This window comes from Nyctereutes procyonoides, unplaced genomic scaffold (assembly GCF_905146905.1).
Source record: "Nyctereutes procyonoides isolate TBG_1078 unplaced genomic scaffold, NYPRO_anot_genome, whole genome shotgun sequence".
Taxonomy (NCBI): Eukaryota; Metazoa; Chordata; class Mammalia; order Carnivora; family Canidae; genus Nyctereutes; species Nyctereutes procyonoides.
The window spans coordinates 17,440,227-17,460,632 of NW_026575133.1; the positions used below are offsets into that span (position 1 = coordinate 17,440,227).

Genomic DNA, 20,406 nt, shown 5'->3' on the forward strand with positions numbered 1-20,406 from the left:
CATACAAAATATTCAATTAATCCAAAGGTAGGAAGACTATCTAGGAAAGGATGAAGAATTGACTTTACATGTGTGTCTTGCTGAGCAAAATGGACTAGTCTTAGCGTCAGCAAACAGCCTGAGTTCTATCAAGACACAAATTGTTTGCATTAGGAGCAGTATTTGAGCTATCTATACTCAAGAAGAGTTTCTTGTGGGGGGTATCTGGGTGGCTCAGTCCGTTAAGTGTCTAATTTTGGCTCAGGTCATGATCTCAGGGTCCTGGGATTGAGCCCCACAATGAGCTCTGCACTCAGTGGGAAGTGTACTGAAGTTTCTTTCTCCCTCTGCCTCTCACCCCACTGTGCCCTCTTCCTCTAAAAAATAAAATCTTAAAAAAATAATAAAATCCATCAGTGGCATTTGTGCTTGACAGCTTTTGGACTGGACCTGGTTTTTGGGGAGCTGAGACCTAGAGGGGCTCTGGTAGAAGATAAGCCACTGAAAGTGTTTCTCCCATGTGGTTGGGCAGAAACAGCTCAAATCTGCAGCAAGAGTAACAGCGGTGATGGGCATTTCCGGTTGTCTCACCTAGTCAGAGCTCATAAAGGAAACCAAGAAATAACAGGTAGTATGGCAAGATTAAGTGATATTTTCTGGGACCAGCAAAGTGGGAGGGTGCTGAAGATACACACACACACACACACACACACACACACACACACACACACTACTTACTGCCCTTAGGCCATTATTTATTAAAAACAAAGACTACAATCAAATGATGTGGAAAATCATTTCTGTATTTAATATATTCCCCAAATTATTGCAACTAGAAGTTGATCATCAATAATCTACATTTTTTATTTCAGTGGATCCTAAATGGACAATAGGACTATTTTTGCAATGCATTAATGGTAGAGATTCCTCCCTTTTTTGGGAGTACAAATTAAGGGCAGTCAATCTGGCAAACAGCATGGCCTTTGGGCATTCAAAAAGTAAAATAAGGCTGAAAATTCCTTAGGAATAGAATACTTCTTAAATGCATGGTTAAAAAAAAAAAGGAAAGAAAAACAAGAATCGAGTCTCTTACATATAATGTAGGAATTAAGGGTGCATCTACCTACAGGGGCACGAACATCAAGTCTGTTCACATTGGTTCACATTGTTCTCAGAGAATCTCTAAAACAGCACTGGCACTTGTCAGCGAGAGGTATCCTCTTAAGCTTCTGGCACTCAAGAAGTGTGTACTTGTTCTACATTCATTGACTGGAGCAGGGTTATTAAGAAAAAAAAAAACAACAGATACAGATATAAGTTCAGTAGAATGGTCTTTCCCATCTCATGCTTGAGGGTCACACCGACCAGTTAAGAACTACAAGCCAAAACAAAACAAAACAAAAAAACAAAAACAAAAAACCCATGTGGTTGGGTATCTGTTTTCCTCTCTTCCTGGATACATTCTTTTCCTTGCAAACAAATCCATAGGCCCTCAAGAAGCAAACTATCGAGGATGTTAGGCAAGTTTCCTCTATTCTATTAATTTTACTCCTCATAACGAGGATCCTGATTTTAGGGGATTCTTTCCAGTAGTGAAGTCATTAAGGTATGTGGCAAAATTTAATTGTACCAGAACTGGGAGAGGAACAGAAACCAACACAGTGTGAAATGAAATAGCTACCACACATGCTGACTTCATGAAATTAATGCCATTTTGATCTTTTTATTGAACACATTCAATCTTTATTATTAAAGCTAGATCTTTTGAGTGAGTACACAGTTTTGTGGAAAAACGTGAATATATTACTGGCTTTATCAGTACAGCCTATGTGAAAACAGGCATGTGAAAATCTGCCTTTTGTAAAATGCCTAATTTTGTTAGCAATAATTAAAACACAAATTTGGAATAGAACCTGGCATTCAATTTAATCCGCTTGCTATTGTTCATTGACTTTTAATAATAATTGGTATAATAAAGGTAATTGTAGAAAGCAAAAATTCCTAGTGTGGTTTAAAAAAGAAAATTCAAGCAATCTGAAGCAGCCTTGCCAACAGTCTGGAGAATCAGTCTGTTTAGCAAGTGGTGTATGTAAATAAATAATCAAAGATGCTATTAAAATACAACTTGGTAAACAAGCATTACCTATTTAATAAGTACAATATATACATAGAGTTTTCTTGAAAAGCTTCATTTTATACAGAAACATTTACAAAATGAACAGTGTAATCAAATTAAAGATTATCTGTACAATGCACACACACACACATATATATATATATATATTTATATATATATATATATATATATATATATATATATGAACTTCTGGAAGATAAACAAGTTTCATCATTGTAGTCAAAATGGACAGCCATATGCATTTTAAAAAAGGATTCCATCCCAGAAAATACATCTTTAATATACAATTATATTTTTCATTTATTTTCCTGAAAATTCTTCGTATTTGGATTCAATTATTTTCTCTTGTTCAGAGCCTTGAATAATTTCAGGTTTCTAGTGCCACCAACTGGCGTTAAAAATTAACAATCTTAGTGTCAAAAAAAGATTGTTTTGTTAAAAAAAAAAAAGGATATTGAAAAACAAGACTACTAGAGTCAACATTCATAAGGCAAACTAACCATACTGAGTAGCAACATGATTGATAAAAATCTTTTCACCACAGTAGCATATATAACATTTACAATACTAATAGTTTTTAACATTTTGGATTTTTTCTACCAGTAAATCTTGGTCTACCTTTATATGAAAAAAATCTTTAGAAAATAATATACTGGTAAAACAAAGTTTAGGAACACACACGAAAACATGATTAGATTTAGCTTTATGAGCATCAAGTAGGCATTAACAATTTACTAAAATGGCAAAAATCAAATACCTTTTTATGGTCTTTGGATTTTTTCCCCCTTTTTTCTTAAAGAATAATTAAACCTCAAACTGTGACAGGTAGGGAATGAATTTGTAGACCATGAAAACAGTCATCTGCTCTCAGCACACCCCAGAGCAAGGATTCATTTCCCAAAGTTGCATGCCACAGTGAGATTTCTGGGCCACTATTTGCACAAATGGATTAACCTTTTTCTTACAGAGTCTGGCTGTAAGGCTGCAGAGGCTCAAAGGGCTGTTCCCACTGCCTCCCCACCACTGTCACTAGCTCCATGAGGACAGCAAACACTCTGTCTGATCTGATCCCCCAAAAGATCCCAATACTCTGGATGCTGCCTGGCAATAGCAGGTTTTCAATACATGTGTTTTTTTAAGTGAATAAATAAAATGCTGGTAGCCTGATAAAACTGAATTCAATATAAATCACTTTAAATGAAGATAGAAAGTTAAAAAAAACACACCAAAGTTCAAATCCATTGCTTCACTCAAATTCACTATTTTCAATCCTTACCACTTAACAGGCTAGAGTTTGAAAAGGTATGGGGAAAAAGGGAGTCACAGGAAGAATTCACTTCAAAATTAAAACCTAGAAAAGCATATACAGATACACACACACACAAAAGTAATTTCCTGCTCAAAGAAACCAAAATAGTGTAACTAAACAAAACAGCCTTCGATGTGTACAACTCAGAACAAATTTTCCCCCAAATCTCAGGTTTATCCGGACCATTTTTCCTTTTCCAGACACTCCATTCTTCTCTCTATATATTCAATACATTAAGAGGAGAAGACTCTCTAAATCCTTACATTAGGAGCTTTTTGTGAATAAGTATAAAGATCTGATATATGCACATCTTTGTATGTTACTTTGCTTGGTTCTAATCCATACACAAAAAGATACAGTAGAAACTGAAGGACAAAGGGAAATAGAGCATTTTCTTCAAAAATTTTCCATAGTTTCTGACATTTATGGGGGGAGGGAGTAGCAGTGTCAGAATATATTTATAATAGCTTTCCTATAAAGTTGCATCACCATTTGACTACTCCAAATGAATGGTTGCACAAATGTTAATATTGGAATGTTTCACTTTTGTATATAGTAAATGTACATATTTTTTAAAGTGTATAAACAAACATAGGACACTACAGATCTGATCATTATTTGGTCTCCATTCATATATTTTGTGTGTTGGAGGAAAAAACAAATATTGTAGTGTACAAATCTCCATCACAGAAGTAGCCATGAAATTTAGTTATGCTGGCTACTCTAAGTAGTCTTTAGGATGATCAATAGTATGTCTAGAAAATGGGAAAGTAATCCAGATTTGATTGCACTTACCCTCTTACTTTATTTTGATAAATTGTTATTGGTAAAAAGAACACCACACATTATGATAAGACTAACACTTGTTAAAGTTATTTAAAAAGAGTTTTTTGAACTTATATTTCCATTTTTAAAAGATTTTGGTTTTGGATGGCAAGACATAACTCGATATACAGAAAAAATAAGATGCTACATTGAATCCTCAGGAAAAAATTAGTAGATTATCTTTTTAAAGAATGCTGATTAAAAAAAATGTTAGAACACATTACTGGGACATTGCCACCATGAGCCCAGCTTTTAGAGCCATACAATTCTCTACAGTTTTTTAATTCATCATCCCAAAGCTTACTTCTCTGAAGGGAAGAAAAAAGGATGCAAAAATCCAAAACAAAAATGACGCTTGTGACAACATCTGCATATCGGCCAAGGTATTCTATTAGAGAAATGATCTGAATATAATGAAATATGAAAAACCACACACAGAAATGATAAGTGAAAAATTACAAGAGGAAGGAACAAAATTCAACGATGTGGAAATACTGATACTATGGCAACATTTAAGTGCACATCTTAGATAAATATTGTAAAAATCCAACAGGATACATTAATTTGGTTCTAAGATTCCTTTGGTTATAGAGATGTAATTATTTTGTATTTTAAATAAATATACTGAAACACATCACATTTGGGGACTGTAAGATCACTCCACTGGAATATATAATTATGTCAATGCTAAAGAATGGTATTCAAATTAAATGGTTAACAGAGCCATATGCTGGATTCTCTTGGGAATTGCTTCTTCATAAATATCTTAAACATTTATCTTTACAGTTGATGTCAGTAAAACGAAAGCATTTCAGTTTCAAAGAATTATTTGCCTCTCTAATGACTAATCTATTTTACATTTTTAAATACAACTGAATTCCACATCTTCTAAATAAACATGTTATTTAAAATCATATTTTATGTAACTAAAAATTTTAAAAACTCAACTATTAACTCAAACAGTTTGAATCTGAAAAAATGTAACTAACACAGATAAGGAAACCTGACAGAGGCATGCAATATCTGACCACTGCGAGCTACCAAGAGCTGACTTTTCTATTAGCTTCCATTAAAATTAAAAGATTTGAGGACTCATTTGGCATCCCTAAAATGCAACCAAATGTTATTCTGAATGTCAAATAAAATTTTCCTCACTTTAGTTTTCTTCCTGTTGGAGAAATAGCATATTACTGAATGATTAACACATGTCCTTTCATGCGTAATTTTAAAAAGCTGAATCATTTTTGACATTATATATTTTAGAAGGAAAAATATGGAAAAGGGATTTTGAAAAGCCCTTGTAGTAATGTTCAGCACTTCAAAGGACTATTAGCAATTTCAGTTGTTCTGATTCAGTGACAGGTTGTCACTATACAAAAACAAATTTCATCAAAGTTTATACTCTTACAGTATACACAGCAATGCATTTGTGTTGTAAAAGGATACTTTTTTATACAGATGAAGGAAAACAATTTTTTACTGGCTGACACACAAAGCAGGGAGAAGTTTCCAATACTGGGCATGTGGCACCTGCTCCTTTTGTGTGGCTTTTGTCTGTTTAATGACCAAGAGCTCTGTGTTAGGTTTTCTTCGACCTCTGTTCTAGTTCATGCTGGTGTTTAATGAGACGTTCTATTTCTGTTCCAAGTGTCTGCAGATTTTCCTTTACCAATTAGTAAAAGGGGGAAAGAAAACAGAACTATTAAGTATCATAAGTATATAAATTGAGTTCAAACAGTTTCTGCTTAAATTTTGACACTGAGAGGGTGAAGATTAGTCTTCAATGCTTTGTGACATAAACGAGGTACATGGTGGTTTTCAGTAAAGAAGTTCTGTGAATTTCAGGACCTTTTTACTGAAGCTACAGCAAATTTTGCTGCATTGGTTTGCTACTAGATTTACAATTTTATTTACTATCAAGACCCAAACACAGAACAAACAGAATAGCTGGGTCAGATAAAAGCTGCAAAAAGAAAGTTGGAAAATACATTAGAATATGAACGCCTCAATTTTTTAAAACTGTCTCAGTGATCAATTTTAACTAATTAGAACGTAAGTCAAAGGCCACACAATACAAAGTAAACAACTGTCCAATAGCTAAGCTGATTTTTTGCTCTTTTTTCCTTTCCTTGTTAAAAAAATTGTATTTTTCGATACGAAATACACAAAAATTTTATCTCCAGGTAAAACGGCTACTTTGCATTACAGAACTCATCCATTTATATGCCAGCACACACTATGAAAGAGGCACCATTAAGCCATACTTACTTATTGGTTGGTAAGTAAATGAGAAATACAAATACCTTCAAAGTAATGTTTTTTAGTAATGTATCCTCCAAAACAGCTTGTAATTTTCTGTTGATCTCCAAAGAGAGGTCCAATGTTAATCCACTATCAGCTGGATGGGATGTATATAAAGATGCCATAATGCCACCCCGTCTACTTAAATGGACTTTGTTAAAATCAGATGCCTCTGAAGAAAGTGTGCCTGATTCTTCCCGTAAAATGTAACTCTGAATTATTCTGCAAAATAAAATGACACTGTCAGTTATACGCTTGCAGAATTAAAAACATTAAAATTTACAAAAGCCAACTAATCCTAAGCATGAAGACGATTAGCATAAAACAAGTATCTATTAGGTTAGGAACAGTAATATGTCCAAAAATAACTTTTCTTATTCAGATGGTGTCTTTTTTTTTAAGATTTTATTTATTTATTCATGACAGAGAGAGAGAGAGAGAAAGAGAGAGAGAGAGAGAGAGAGAGAGAGAGAGAGAGAGAGGCGCAGAGGGAAAAGCAGACTCCGTGCAGGGAGCCCGATGTGGGACTCGATCCTGGGTCTCCAGGATCACACCCTGGGCTGCAGGTGGCGCTAAACCGCTGGGCCACCGGGGCTGAACAGATGGTGTCTTTTTAAAAAAGATTTTATTTATTTAAGAGAGGGACAGAGCGTGTGCACAAGCAGTGGGGAGGGCCAAAGGGAGAAGGAGAAGCAGACTTCCCACTGTGTAGGGAGCTGGACTCGGAGCTCGATCCCAGACTCCTGAGATCATGACCTTAGCCGAAGGCAGACCCTTAACTGAGCCACCCAGACACCTCTTCTTTTTCTTTTAAAAATCATGGGCCAACTTTTTCTAAGTCTAAAATTATTTCAAAATAAAAATTAAAAAGTCATAGGTAAAGAGCTGCAATATATTTTAAAAACCTCTTAAAATAATATGGTATTTTTAAGAGGGATTTTGCACAGCACAGCCTCTGGAGTCAGAGCTGGGCCCAGGTCCCCAGCTCTTGTTCTGTCACTTACTGGATTACTGGTGACTCTGGAACATTTTGTAGTTTGACCTGACCACCACCAGTTAATTTATTTATCCCTGAGTTGTAAGAAACCAATGAAATTTTGTTAAGTCACAGGCACAAAATCTTGGTACTTGGCAGGTGCCCCCAAAACTACCCAGTATGTCCTCCCCAACAGGAAAGAAAATCTACAACCCCATCTCTCTCTTAAAGCCACAGTCATGAAAACCAAAAGCTAAGTACAGCACTTTTATTAAATCCAAAGTTATTTTAGTCTCTTAAAAAAATTAACATCTATTTAACTCTAGATCATCTTAAAGACCTGTGTTTTCTTCCATCTCTGTATTCCCACAACCTAGAACATAGTAAGTGATCAATAAAAGACTGGGCACTGAATGGCTAAAATTAAGAATTAGTTCTTGAAAGATGGGTTCTTGATATGACTGACTTTTAAAACAGTAACTTTATCATATAAATAATGGTATTTCGAATACAGATTGTATTATCATACTAATACATACTTCGTTTTTTTCCTAATTTCTTCCACCAATTGTTTGATATGATCCTCCATAAATTCTATCTTTTCATTTTTCCGGGCATGTGCTTTCTGCAGCCTTACTATCCTCTCAATCAACATGGCCTTGTCCACTTCTGGAAAGTTATCCACAGCTACCGATGAGCCAGTATTTTCTGGAGATCGATCTTCTGTACCACTTCGAGCATTGAGGGACCCTGAAGACAAAGAAATCAGTTTAGATGTTATACTCAGCCTAGAGTCATCTCTAATCTTACCTATTTTTTCTTCTAGTATGACTTCCAAATACTCAATCTAACAGACTCGGGCAGATAACACAAGTCATACCTGGCCTGAGTTCTTATTTCTGAATACATGAATGACAGAAGTACCAAAAAGGGCCAATTTATGTCTCTCAGGAACAGGATGAGGAAATGGCAATAGAGAAACAAGAAACTCAACAAAACGTCAGAATAACAAGTGTGAAGTGAAACTGAGAGCCATAGACAGACAGACAGAAGAGACAGAATATAGCCAGCGGGTTAAGCTCTGAAGCTAGTCTCCTAAGGTTCAAATCCTATCCTCTGCTTTCTTGCTCCGTGATGCTAGACAAGTTATTTACCTCTCTGCACCTTGATTACTTATTCTTAAAATAAGAATAATATCATTATTTACCCCACAGGATTGTTATCCTCATTTAAATGAGTTAATATATGTCAATATGCATATAAGTAAGCACTCAGTAAATGTCAGCTATTATTTTAATCAACATTAGTTGAGAAAAATTTCTGATTGTCTTTATCCTACAAATAAGTCTTTTTTTAATACCATTTTGTAGACTTATGACAAGTAATAAATATACCCTTATCCAAAGTCACACACTAATAAATGACAGACCTGGGTTCTAAATACCTATATGTAATTTCAACCCATGTTCTTCCTACTGTGGGATCTTCCACTACTGTAATAGTTGATGTTTTTCCCCTAATGTGCAATTCCTGGGAGGGAGTGTAGTGTCATGGCATGCAAGGACTCGAGTCTGAGAGTTCTATCACTGTAGATTTGGGGCAAGTCATGGAATCATGCATTTCCTCATCACTAAAATGTGAATTTTAATACCACGCAAGACTATTCTGAAGAGTAAATAATATGTTTAAAGTTCTCAGCATGGTTCCTGGCATTCCAAAATGATAAATACACTGATATTTTTCTAATTAGCATTACCACAGTGATATCAATCATAATTTTATGGGCTCTATTCATTTTCACTTTAGACCACAGGCTTTTTTACCATGGGAAAAACTAAAAGGTTTAAAAATGCATGTATACATAAAGAATCTTGATATACAATGATGACCATTTCATTAGTTTTCAGGTACTAAAAGTAATATAAAAGTAAAAAAAAAAGGACCATATTATAATAAATCTCTATATGGATTGATATAAATCTGAATTTAAACATGGAAGAAGAAATTGTCATATAGAATAAAGAAGCAGGTAAGATAATAGGGTAGGGAGACAAATCATCCAGAACCCATGACAAACATGAAACCCTGGGTAATAATAAAAACTTATTTAACTAGAAATAATACCTTTTATAACTCAAAATGGAAAAAAAAAAGCTTATCAACACTTTTTAACACATAAAAAGGAACTTTTTTTTTTTTACCGTCACTAGATAACTGAAACGAGGTTTTTTTACCTGATGAACTAGAACGACTCCCCATGCTGCTAACTTCTTTATCATAGCTTCCATTCTCAATCTGATCTAATTTTCTTCGTGCTACAGGAAAAAGAAACAAACTACTTGTGACAATTACCATGCAATCATTTGCCCCACTATCTCTGATTTTTAATTGTTAAAATCATTTTGGCAAAAATGGGTTAAATATAAGAGAAATTTATGGAATGCATACTTTAGACAGGAGGACTATAGTTGTCATTCATATAAAATAATATCTAGAAATATACAGGTACATGTAACCTGTCTGGGTCTCAGTTTCCTATAAGACGAACGGTTAGAGGAGCCTGGGTGGCTTAGTTGGTTAAGTGTCTGCTTTTGGATCAGATCATGACCCAAGGGTTCTGGGACTGAGCCCGTGCCAGGCTCCCTGCTCAGTGGGAGGTCTGCTTATCCCTCTGCTACTCCTTCCTGCTCCACTGTATCTCACTATCTCTCTCAAATAAATAAACAAAACAAAACAAAAAGATGAAGGGTTAGGGCTCAATGATCTCTAAGAGGTCTACAAAGTGGGGTGCAAGAATCCCAGATGCTGTACAAAATAACTCATAGCATGTATACGGAGAAAATATTAGAACTTCCATTTGTACTTACATTTCATCTGATCTTTTCATATTTCTATTTTTCTTTAATGTAGAGTAATATATGTTTAAAATTTATAAACATATATAAATCAGAACAAACAAATACTTTTTACTGATTGGGGTAAGTGATCAAAAAAGTTTAGACACTACTGCCCTCAAGTATATTCCCTACTCTCACATTTTGGGATTCTGTGAATAAATGTCCTTTAGCATAGAAGATGTTATGGACTATCCATGGAACTACAAGAGGTTTAGTGATTTGCTTTATAAACTTTAATACATTAAAAAGAACATACGGAACAAATCAGTGTGGTACAATCTGATGTAAAATGTATTTTTTCTATAAATCCTTAATGAATAAAAGAATGCCACGTTAAGGTCTAGGTGGGAAAGAATTTTATACCTTGCTGGAGTTGTTTGGTAAGATCTTTGACACTGGAGGCATGTTTACGTCTTTGAGTCACTAATTCATCTTTTAGTTCTTCAACCTGGGTACTCAATGCTTTAACTTCTGTTTGTCTACAAGTGAGTTCTGCCTGCAGGGTCTGGACCTCCTCTTTTCGCAGTTCTTCCTCTTTCAACAATCTACTTTCCTAAATAAAACAAAAAAAACCCACCAATTTTAATACCTGTTTGTTTCCATTATTGTTCACAGTTTGAAACCTGAAAATACAAGGTCCTTGATGGTACATTCTTCTAGAATTGCTCCTTACCAGGTTTTGTTTCCTGTGTTCCTCAAATTCCTTGTATAGGAATGAAGGGGGGCATATTAATGCATCTGCCATTTTATACATGCAACACAGTCTGTCAGAGGGCTCTGTATATTTTGAACTGAAATCTCAAATCATTTTTTATGAGTAACTTGAAGACACTCTCATAATGTAGAAATATTAAACCACTTTTAAACTATAAAAATACAGAAATTTGAAATACTTTTAAAAATATATAGTAATTCCAGGGGTATCTGGGTGGCTCCGTCAGTTGAGTGCCCAACTCTTGATTTAGGCTGAGGTCATGATATCAGGGTCATGAGATGAAGCCTCATGTCAGGCACCACACAGTGAGAGTCTGCTTGAGATTCTTTCCCTCTTCCCGCCACCCCCCTCTCAAATAAAGAAATCTTAAAAATACACATACACACAGTAATTCCAGTTAGGAATGACAACCCCCCCACCCAAAATAAATTAATAAATAAATAACAAATTAAAAAAAAAAACGAATGACAAAGACCATGGTTTTCTTTTAAAAGTGAAATATTTTTTCATAAGCATTTTAGGAAGATATTTTACTACAAATTATATAAATAGGAAGGGAAAAAGGACATTTTAAGCAAGTTGGAAGGAAAAACTGACACTTCTCACAGCATTTGAAATTACCAGAAAATCAGGCCAATAAAAAAGAGAGCTCAACTTAACTACCAGTACATTTATACTAATAGGAAAATTTAACTTGTGCTTCATATGTTGCTTTAAAAATTAAATATAGGGATCCCTGGGTGGCGCAGCGGTTTGGCGCCTGCCTTTGGCCCAGGGCGCGATCCTGGAGACCCGGGATCGAGTCCCATGTCGGGCTCCCGGTGCATGGAGCCTGCTTCTCCTTCTGCCTGTGTCTCTTCCTCTCTCTCTCTCTCTGTGACTGTCATAAATAAATAAATTTAAAAAAAAATTAAGGGATCCCTGGGTGGCGCAGCGGTTTAGCGCCTGCCTTTGGCCCAGGGCGCGATCCTGGAGACCCGGGATCGAATCCCACGTCGGGCATCCGGTGCATGGAGCCTGCTTCTCCCTCTGCCTGTGTCTCTGCCTCTCTCTCTCTCTGTGTGTGACTATCATAAATAAATAAAAAAATAAAAAAAAAACTTTAAAAAAAATTTTAAAAAAATTAAATATAAATGTATACTTACCAGATTAGTATTTGTCTGTTTCATTTGTTCACACTGGCTTTGTAACTGACTTTCACTACAGGAAAGCTTATCAAATTGTGACTGCAAAGAATTTGATTCAGATTGGAGTTGTGCATTCTTACTAGTGAGCTTTTCTGTAAATAGTAGTAACTCAGATTCTCTTTTCCTACTGCCTTCGATGTCTTTTTGTAGGTCATTAATCAAAGAATTAAGACTTTCCACTTCTTCTTTCAAATTTTCAATTTCTTGTTTACCTCTAAAAAACAAAGTTTATATTTAAGAAAAAAATAAACTATTAAATAAAAGACAGTAAATTAGTGGTTTTGGATTCTCATCAAATAAAATACTTTATAAAGGTACTTTTATTCAAATTATTTATTTGGATTTGTGGAACTACCTAACATATGCTAGGAACTAAGAGCTTCAAGCGTGAATATGTAAGACTGACACAGGCCCTGCTTTCAGAGTTTTCAAGTCACTAAGGAAATTACACATGTGGTGAAACATTTTTGATGATGAAAGCACAGAGCGGATTGCCTAACTAGTATAAGTGATGTTTAAACTAATACTTAAAGTAGGGGTTAGCAAATTTTTCTGGTGAAAGGCCCAGATGGTAAACGATTTAAGTTTCTATGGCATATGGTCTTTGTGGCAACTGCTCAACCCTGCTGCTGCAGTGTGAAAGCAGCCATAGATAATTCACGAAGGAATGAGAGAGCTGTGTCCCAAAAAAAATTATTTACAGAAAAAGGCAGTGTGGGCTGGATTTGGCTCCTGGGCCACAGTTTGCTACTTCCTGATCTGAAGAAAAGTAGGAGTGAGTGGGACAACAAAATATGTTCCAGGTAGAAGAAACAGTACGTGCTAGATCTGGGAAGGGAATGAGAATGACTTTCTTGGTACTAACGAACACATGTTCAACACTGATGACAATCAGGACAGCACTACATCCCCAGCACCTAACACAGCGCATGCACATAGGAGACAATCCATCCACATTTGTAAATAACTACTGCTGAAACCCAAGAGTGTGAAAAGAGAAGGCACAGAGGGAGAAGCAAGATCACTAAGATCTTCCAAGCCATCCTGTGGCATCTGAACTTACTGGCTAGTCCCTGAGGCAATGGGAAATCACTGAAAAGTTTTGAGATTTCCTTTTGAAAAAGATTATGCTAACCGATAGTGTAGGAAATGGACAACAAGGGAAGTAAAAAACAAAACAAAACAAAACCAGTTTAGAAATTGTGGCAGTTTTCCAGATGAAAGGACAATGTTGGCAGTGGTGGGAGTGTGAAAAATAAATGGACTTGAAAGATCCTGAAGAGTTAGCATCAATAATACTCTGTGAGTGGTTAGATATGTGATGGAAAAGAGGAACACCAAGGAGGACGCCCAGGTTCCTGGGATGGAAAATCATGTAGATGCTATACTCACCACTCATCTGAGGAACATCAAAGGAGTATATGGGTAGGATGAATCAGTATGGGACATGTTAAAGAAAAAGGTGCTTTGACACCTGTGTGACTGGGGCTGAGCGAAAAGGGCTGAAGATAATGACATGAGGTCCTGCAGCATACTACAGAAATAGTTAGCATCACTCAGGAGTATCATAAAATAATAACAAAAGAGTTTTATGATAAAGAGAAGGCTGCCAAGGAGACTGAGAAAAGGAGTAGCCAGAAAATGGGGAGGAACACCAGGAAAGCATGATAGGAAATGAAGTCACAGGGACAAAGCATGTCAAGAAAGACAATGTGCTTAATGGTTTTAATACTGAAAATCCAAGAAAGGCTTAGTCTGAGAAGTGACTGTTAGATTTAAGAGGTATTAGCAGTTTTTAATGGGATGCTGGCATAGAAGCTAGACTGCAGTGGAGAGGGATAGAAGGAGAAAGGAAGAGAAGGCAAGGGGGAAGAGTTTAGATGATTCTACAAGGATGTTTGGTTGTGAAGGACAGGAAAAAGGTGAGGTAATGTTATAGGAGTTTTGACGTTTTTAATATTGATATGTAGAAAAAACAAAAAGTTAAGTAGAGAGAGGTAAGAGATAAAGGATAAAGAAGAAATAATCCAGAAAGACCCTGAGAAGGCAGACGAGCATAGGATCCACAGAAGTAGAGAGAACAATTCAGTTCAGAGGGGAACAGGAATATTCCTTATAAAAAAGAAAGAAGAGAAAAAAGAATGGTTGCAAGTTCATAGAACAGACAGAAAAAGGTTATGAAGAATAGATACCTGCAGCTCCCGTTTCTTCTCAAGTAAATAAGAGGTAATCACCTGCAAAGAGTAAATAGCAAGGGGAGGGAGACCAGAAGTGAAAACAAAGCAGGAGGATGTGAAATAGATGCTTCAAGGTTCTGGAGAGGCTGTGACTAAGGACATATGGATGGATTAGAGGTCATTAACATTTCCAGTTGAGGCTGCTAACCATGGATTTATCACAGCACCAACCTGGATGATGGTGAGATTTTTAGCAATACTGAGCAGCAAACATTGGTACAGTATGAAAAAGAAGGATTCAAGCTGAATCCAGGCTTTGCCAGGTGATATCATGGTAGAGTTTAGCTAAATGGTTTTACAAAAAGCCAAGGAATAACGTCAGCTCCTGCTTTGCTCTACAATATATGCAAAGATACAGATTATCTATATCTATATATACCTTTTAGAAGAAGTACTTTAAGTAGCATAATTTGAATATTAAAGAATGGATTAAGAAAAAACCATTGTGTTTTGCAAATTGCTAATTCCAATATTTAGAGAATATAAACTTGGATTTTTAGAAGCCATAAAGCCAAAAAAGTTCAAATGAAGATAGAAATTTAAAATTTTTTAGCTAGTAAAATTATTCCTGTTTAATGCAATAATTACATTTAATAACAGAATCTTGAGATAGAATTAAAAAGCCTATTGATTAGCATAAACAGAAGTTGCTCGGTTTATACCTTTGATGCTGCTCCTGTATCTGATCCACAATTTTTACTTTGTCCAATAAATTCTGAATTTCAGCTTTTTGTCGATTAATAATTTCCTTATATTTTGATAACTCATCTTCTGTTCTTAATCGTTCATCTTCTAGACATTTCACCTATCAAAAATCATAACCAAGTTAGACTAAAAACAAAATTTACTTGTTCCTTAATTATTTCATATAGTGATTATATATTAATAATTCAAGCTAGGAGCACATGGGTGGTACAGTCGGTTAAGCACCTGACTCCTGATTTTGGCTTAGGTCATGATCTCAGAGTCATGGGGTCGACCCCCAATCAGGCTCCACACTACTATACAGGAAACCTGCTTAAGATTCTCCCTCTCCCCCTGCTCCTCCTCCACCACTTATGAGCTCACACATGCATTCTCTCTCTTGCTCAAAACAAAACAAAACAAACACCTAAATTAAATTCTGGAGCAGAATTAATTAATGTGAAGAAAACATAATGGGATGATAAGAATGCCGGGGTTCAGTCTCAGATTTCTCATGATTTAGTCACGGGACTTTTAGCATGTCATGTTGTTTTGGCTAAATCTCCATTTCTTAACCTGCCAACAGGATATACTTTCCCCACCTACCTCAAAGAACTGTCACAGAGAACAAATGGAAGGGCACATGAAGGACACTTTGAAAATTGTTAAATGATGGCAAAGTCAAGGTGGCTACTTAAAAGCCTATTTCTAAATAAATGAATGATATACAATGATATTTCACATTCATATTAAAAGGGATACTATTTTTACAATGAAGACTATACTAGATTGTTAGAAATTAAAACTGTACAAGACTATACAGGAGAAATATAAAATCCATTAACTTCTGTCACTCAGTTCTAGTGTCCAACTATCTTTCCAATTATTTTGCTGATACAACTGTCTTACATGAGAGGCCCAAGGATAAGTGACAGAAACAGCAAATGTGCTATAAAACAGGAACTTTTGGCAAATACTTCAAAGGGACCAAAGTAGAAGACATTTTCATTTCAATAAGAGTCCATTTTATTGCTAGAAAATCGATATTCTACTCCTCTGAGTTCTTTCATTTTGGAATGAAAGTGTTTCCCCAACACTTAAAAAAATCAGGAGTCCAAAATTGAAGCTATTTACCCTTCCTTTGAAATCCTGACTATAGATTTCCTCACCTTTGTTCTCAGTGTTCGAAGTTCATCCATGCCCTCCTTAAATGTCCTCTTCAGATCTTCCAGTTCTTTTATTTTGGCATGATGCATCTTTTAAAAAGTTTAAAAGAAACCACAAATCATTATGTACTAAAAAAAGACCTAAAGTTGATTGCCTGTTCCTTCGAAAGGGCCTTTAAAATGGGAGACAGTATTCATCCCTTCTCTCCTCCTCAATTTATTACCCAATCCAGGGTAATGAAAAGGCCAGAGCCACTCACCTCTAGCTGGTCAGACTTTTCTTGCATTTGTTTCTCCAGTTCTCCTTTTGTGACTCTAAGCTTGGCATCGAGCTCATTTGATTTAATTTCTTCTGACTCCTAATGTAAAGGAAATGAAAAAAGTATGACTGAATTTTTAAAGTTTTATACTTTGGAAAGTGTAGGCTTTTGCAGTTAACTTTACAGATTGTGAAATGCAAACCTTAGATATCTAAAAATGACTGCATTGAAAGATCTTAAATATGTCAATTCTGCATGAACAAGAATAGTACTTAAGATATGCAACATAATACAGAGTTCCTTGTACTCTTTATTCTTCTGACACTTTCTAGTGTTTTTATTTAGTTAATTTCTCTACTAAGGTCTTTAGTTAAGCTCCATGTTCTTTAACACAGAAAATAACCTGTAATTTATTTAACTGCCCTACCAAATCCATTCCATGCTTCAAATGTTACAGATACAAAATATTAATGAAGCAAGGGTACTGACATTTGGTGTAATTTTGCTACTAATCTGTTTGAAAAGTTAAGCATACCTGATATGTTTTTATCATGTCCTGACAGTTTTTCCGTATCTGATCAGCTTCTTCTTTTGCTTGAGTTAGCTTTGTTGTTGTTTCTTTGAGTTTATCTTTGGTTTCCTGCATTGACAAAAAGATAGTGTGAGATAAAGAAAAATATATATTAGTTTCTGCCCCTGGTCCCTGACACAAAACTCCTAAAACTCTTGTAATTTTCTAAGTCACAAGAACACTAGGAGCATCTCTGGTTGCAATACCGATTTTGACCTCTATTCCTGACACAGAGCTCTTGAAACTCTTGTAATTTCCCAAGTGACAGGAGTATCTTTTCTTCTAATGAGGCGACTCTGGGTGAACTCCTGGATGAGAGCTGGTCACCAAAAGACCAAGTCATGATTAGCAGTCTTGAATTTTCAGTCCCCAAAGAAGGCCAGAAGATGGAGTTGATTGATCATGCCTTCATAACGAATCTTCCATAAAATCCCAAATGGGGCTTAAGAGAGCTTCCAGGCTGTCAAGTATAACCACATTGAGAGGGTGATGCACCCCAACTCGATGGGGACAGAGGCTCCTACACCTGGGACCCACCTAGACCTCGCCCTATATATTTCTTCATTTGGCTGTTCGTCTGTATCCTTTATCATATCCTTTAATAACATGATAAACATTGTTTCCCTGAGTTCTTTAAGCAAATCCTTCAAACCCAAGGAGGGGATCCCTGGAACTTCTGATCTATAGCTGGTTGGTCACAAGCACACCTGGGCTTGTGGCTGGCATCTGTAATGTGTGTGTGTGTGGTGCAGAACAAGGGGCATTCTTATAGGACTGAGCCCTTAATCTGTGGGATTCGATGCTATCTCCAGGTAGGTACGTCAGAGTCGAGTGAAACTGTAGGTGGTATTGCAGAGAATTACTTGTCGTGGGGGAAAACCTGCACACATCTGATGACCAGAAGTGTCAGAGGTGAAGTGTTCTGCGTAAAAATAAACTAGACTTACAGGGATGAAACACAGTAAGAAGAACTGGGTTCTTTCCTACACTTGAGGAGAACAGTTTTTCCTTCACAGACAGTGACATGACTGGTCTCAATAATGTGATAAATGGTAAGAACAATGACCAGAGTAACCTTGGTACTGCCACTGAGTGGTTGGATACTATTCTAGAAATAACACTTCAAGCTCTGACAAAAAACCAAAGTAGCCTGTGCAGTTAATTCATAGCCATTAAATAAAGTTAAATTTGATAGTTTTCAGTAAATCACTGCAAGTCATTAACCTGGTAAGACAAGAGGAAGAAAGTGTTAAACAGCTCTTTGTACACACATAAAAGATAATTCTTTGTTTTATGGCCATGGTATCTATTCAAAACTGTCTTATAGATCCATGCTACAATTTTGTTTCTGTTCCTAACCACACTCCTAAAATAGCAATTCTAAAGGTTTGCAGTGACTATTCTCTCATCAAATCCAATGACTTTCTCTCATTTTCTATTCTTGACTTACTTGCTCCAGTTCTGACCACTCGGGACTCTCTGGATAGCCTTCCTCTGTTCCTATTACAAGACAACATACTACTGTTTTTCCCCTTTCCACTGTTGTCTTCTCTGTCTCAATTGGCTTCCTGTTTCCTGTGGCAATTCTCCAGATAAAGCCCTGTTCTGTAGCTCTTTTTCCAAAGTTCTTCAGACCTATCCAGTCCCATGGCCTGGGCTATTATTTGGATTTGAAATGAGGGTTTAGGTATCTTCTCCTAGTAGCTGCCTTTCAGAAAAGGGCAGAAGCTACTATCTTGCTTTCCTATAGGCAGAGTCCAGGGCATTCCTGGATCATAACAACTAATACTTTGTCTGTAGCTTACGTGTTTCCCCCATTGAGAACATAGTTTCTGAACAATACTTAGCTTAGCACTTGCCATATGTTAATTATTCACATAATATTTGCTGAATCTATGAAGGAATCACTAATATAAACATCCCCTCTAAGAAGGCTTGTTTTCCTAAATATGAAATACTCATCTCCTGTTTTTCCTTTTTTCTTGCTATTCCTCCACTTGAAATGTTTCTCTTCATCTTTTGAACCATCTAAATTGCATCTATCTTCACACACTACTTCTTTTACGTCATTTTTGGATAACTCTATCATATAATTAAGTACTTAGCTATATATATCTAGCTGCTGGTTTTTAAATAAGAACTTGATTTGTTTTTTGTTTAAAGATTTTGTTTAGGGACGCCTGGGTGGCTCAGTGGTTGAGCATCTGCCTCTGGCTCAGGGTGTGATCCCAGAGTCCTGGGATCGAGTTCCACATCAGGCTCCTTGCAGGAAGCCTGCTTTTCTCCCTCTGCCTGCGTCTCTGCTGCTCTGTGTATCTCTCATGAATAAATAAATAAAATCTTTAAAAAAAAAAAAAGGATTTTATTTATTTGGGACGCCTGGGTGGCTCAGTGTTTGAGCATCCGCCTTTGGCTGAGGGGGTGATCCTGGGGTCCAGGGATGGAGTCCTGCATCAGGCTCCCTGTGAAGAGCCTGCTTTACCCTCTGCCTACACATCTCTGCCTCTCTTTCTGTGTCTCTCATTAACAAAAAAAAAATAAAATCTTAAATAAAAAAAAAACTTTATTTATTTATTTGAGACAGAGAGTGCACACAAGCAGGGGGAGGGGCAATGGGAAAGGGAGAAGCAGACTCCCTGATGAGCAGGGATGCCAATACTTGATCTAGGACCTTGAGACCATGACCTGAGCTGAAGACAGACACTTAACTGACTGAACCACATAGGTGCCCCAAATCTTTTAGGGCATCAATAACTGAAACAGCTTGGTACACAGTAGGTATTCACTCTATTCATTAAAAAAATAGCAACTGAGAGATTCCCATAATGCTAAATATATATTAAGTAAATAACCAAATAAAAGAAAAGTTTTGGTTAAGGGACTATGTTTCATTTATTCCCTGAGCACCTGCCATGTCAGGCACTGTTCAAAGCTTTGAAGAAATATTACTGTAAGAAGACAGATAAAATCTCTACTCTCGGGATGCCTGGGTGGCTCAGTGGCTGAGTGTCTGTCTGCCTTTGGCTCAGGGCATGATCCCAGAATCCTGGGATCGAGTTCCACATCTGGTTCCCCGCAGGGAGCCTGCTTCTCCCTCTATGTCTCTGTCCCTCTTTTTGAGTCTCTTGTGAATAAATAAATAAAATCTTAAAAAAATATATC

At 36.3% G+C, this 20,406-nt stretch overlaps 1 protein-coding gene across 1 annotated transcript in view; it reads right to left on the bottom strand.

Annotated features, from left to right (window-relative positions):
* Positions 1 to 2,092: 2,092 nt before the first annotated feature.
* CCDC186 (coiled-coil domain containing 186) overlaps positions 2,093 to 20,406 on the bottom strand; it is a 48,583-nt gene continuing 30,269 nt past the window's right edge. Inside the window, exons 7-16 of the mRNA XM_055346337.1 lie at positions 17,209 to 17,313; positions 16,674 to 16,772; positions 16,417 to 16,503; positions 15,226 to 15,368; positions 12,285 to 12,540; positions 10,788 to 10,977; positions 9,762 to 9,842; positions 8,067 to 8,277; positions 6,554 to 6,773; positions 2,093 to 5,913 (exon numbers count right to left, since the gene is read on the bottom strand). Coding sequence (XP_055202312.1) covers positions 5,830 to 5,913; positions 6,554 to 6,773; positions 8,067 to 8,277; positions 9,762 to 9,842; positions 10,788 to 10,977; positions 12,285 to 12,540; positions 15,226 to 15,368; positions 16,417 to 16,503; positions 16,674 to 16,772; positions 17,209 to 17,313 — 1,476 coding nt within the window. The 3' untranslated portion in view covers positions 2,093 to 5,829. The remainder of the gene's footprint in view (positions 5,914 to 6,553; positions 6,774 to 8,066; positions 8,278 to 9,761; positions 9,843 to 10,787; positions 10,978 to 12,284; positions 12,541 to 15,225; positions 15,369 to 16,416; positions 16,504 to 16,673; positions 16,773 to 17,208; positions 17,314 to 20,406) is intronic.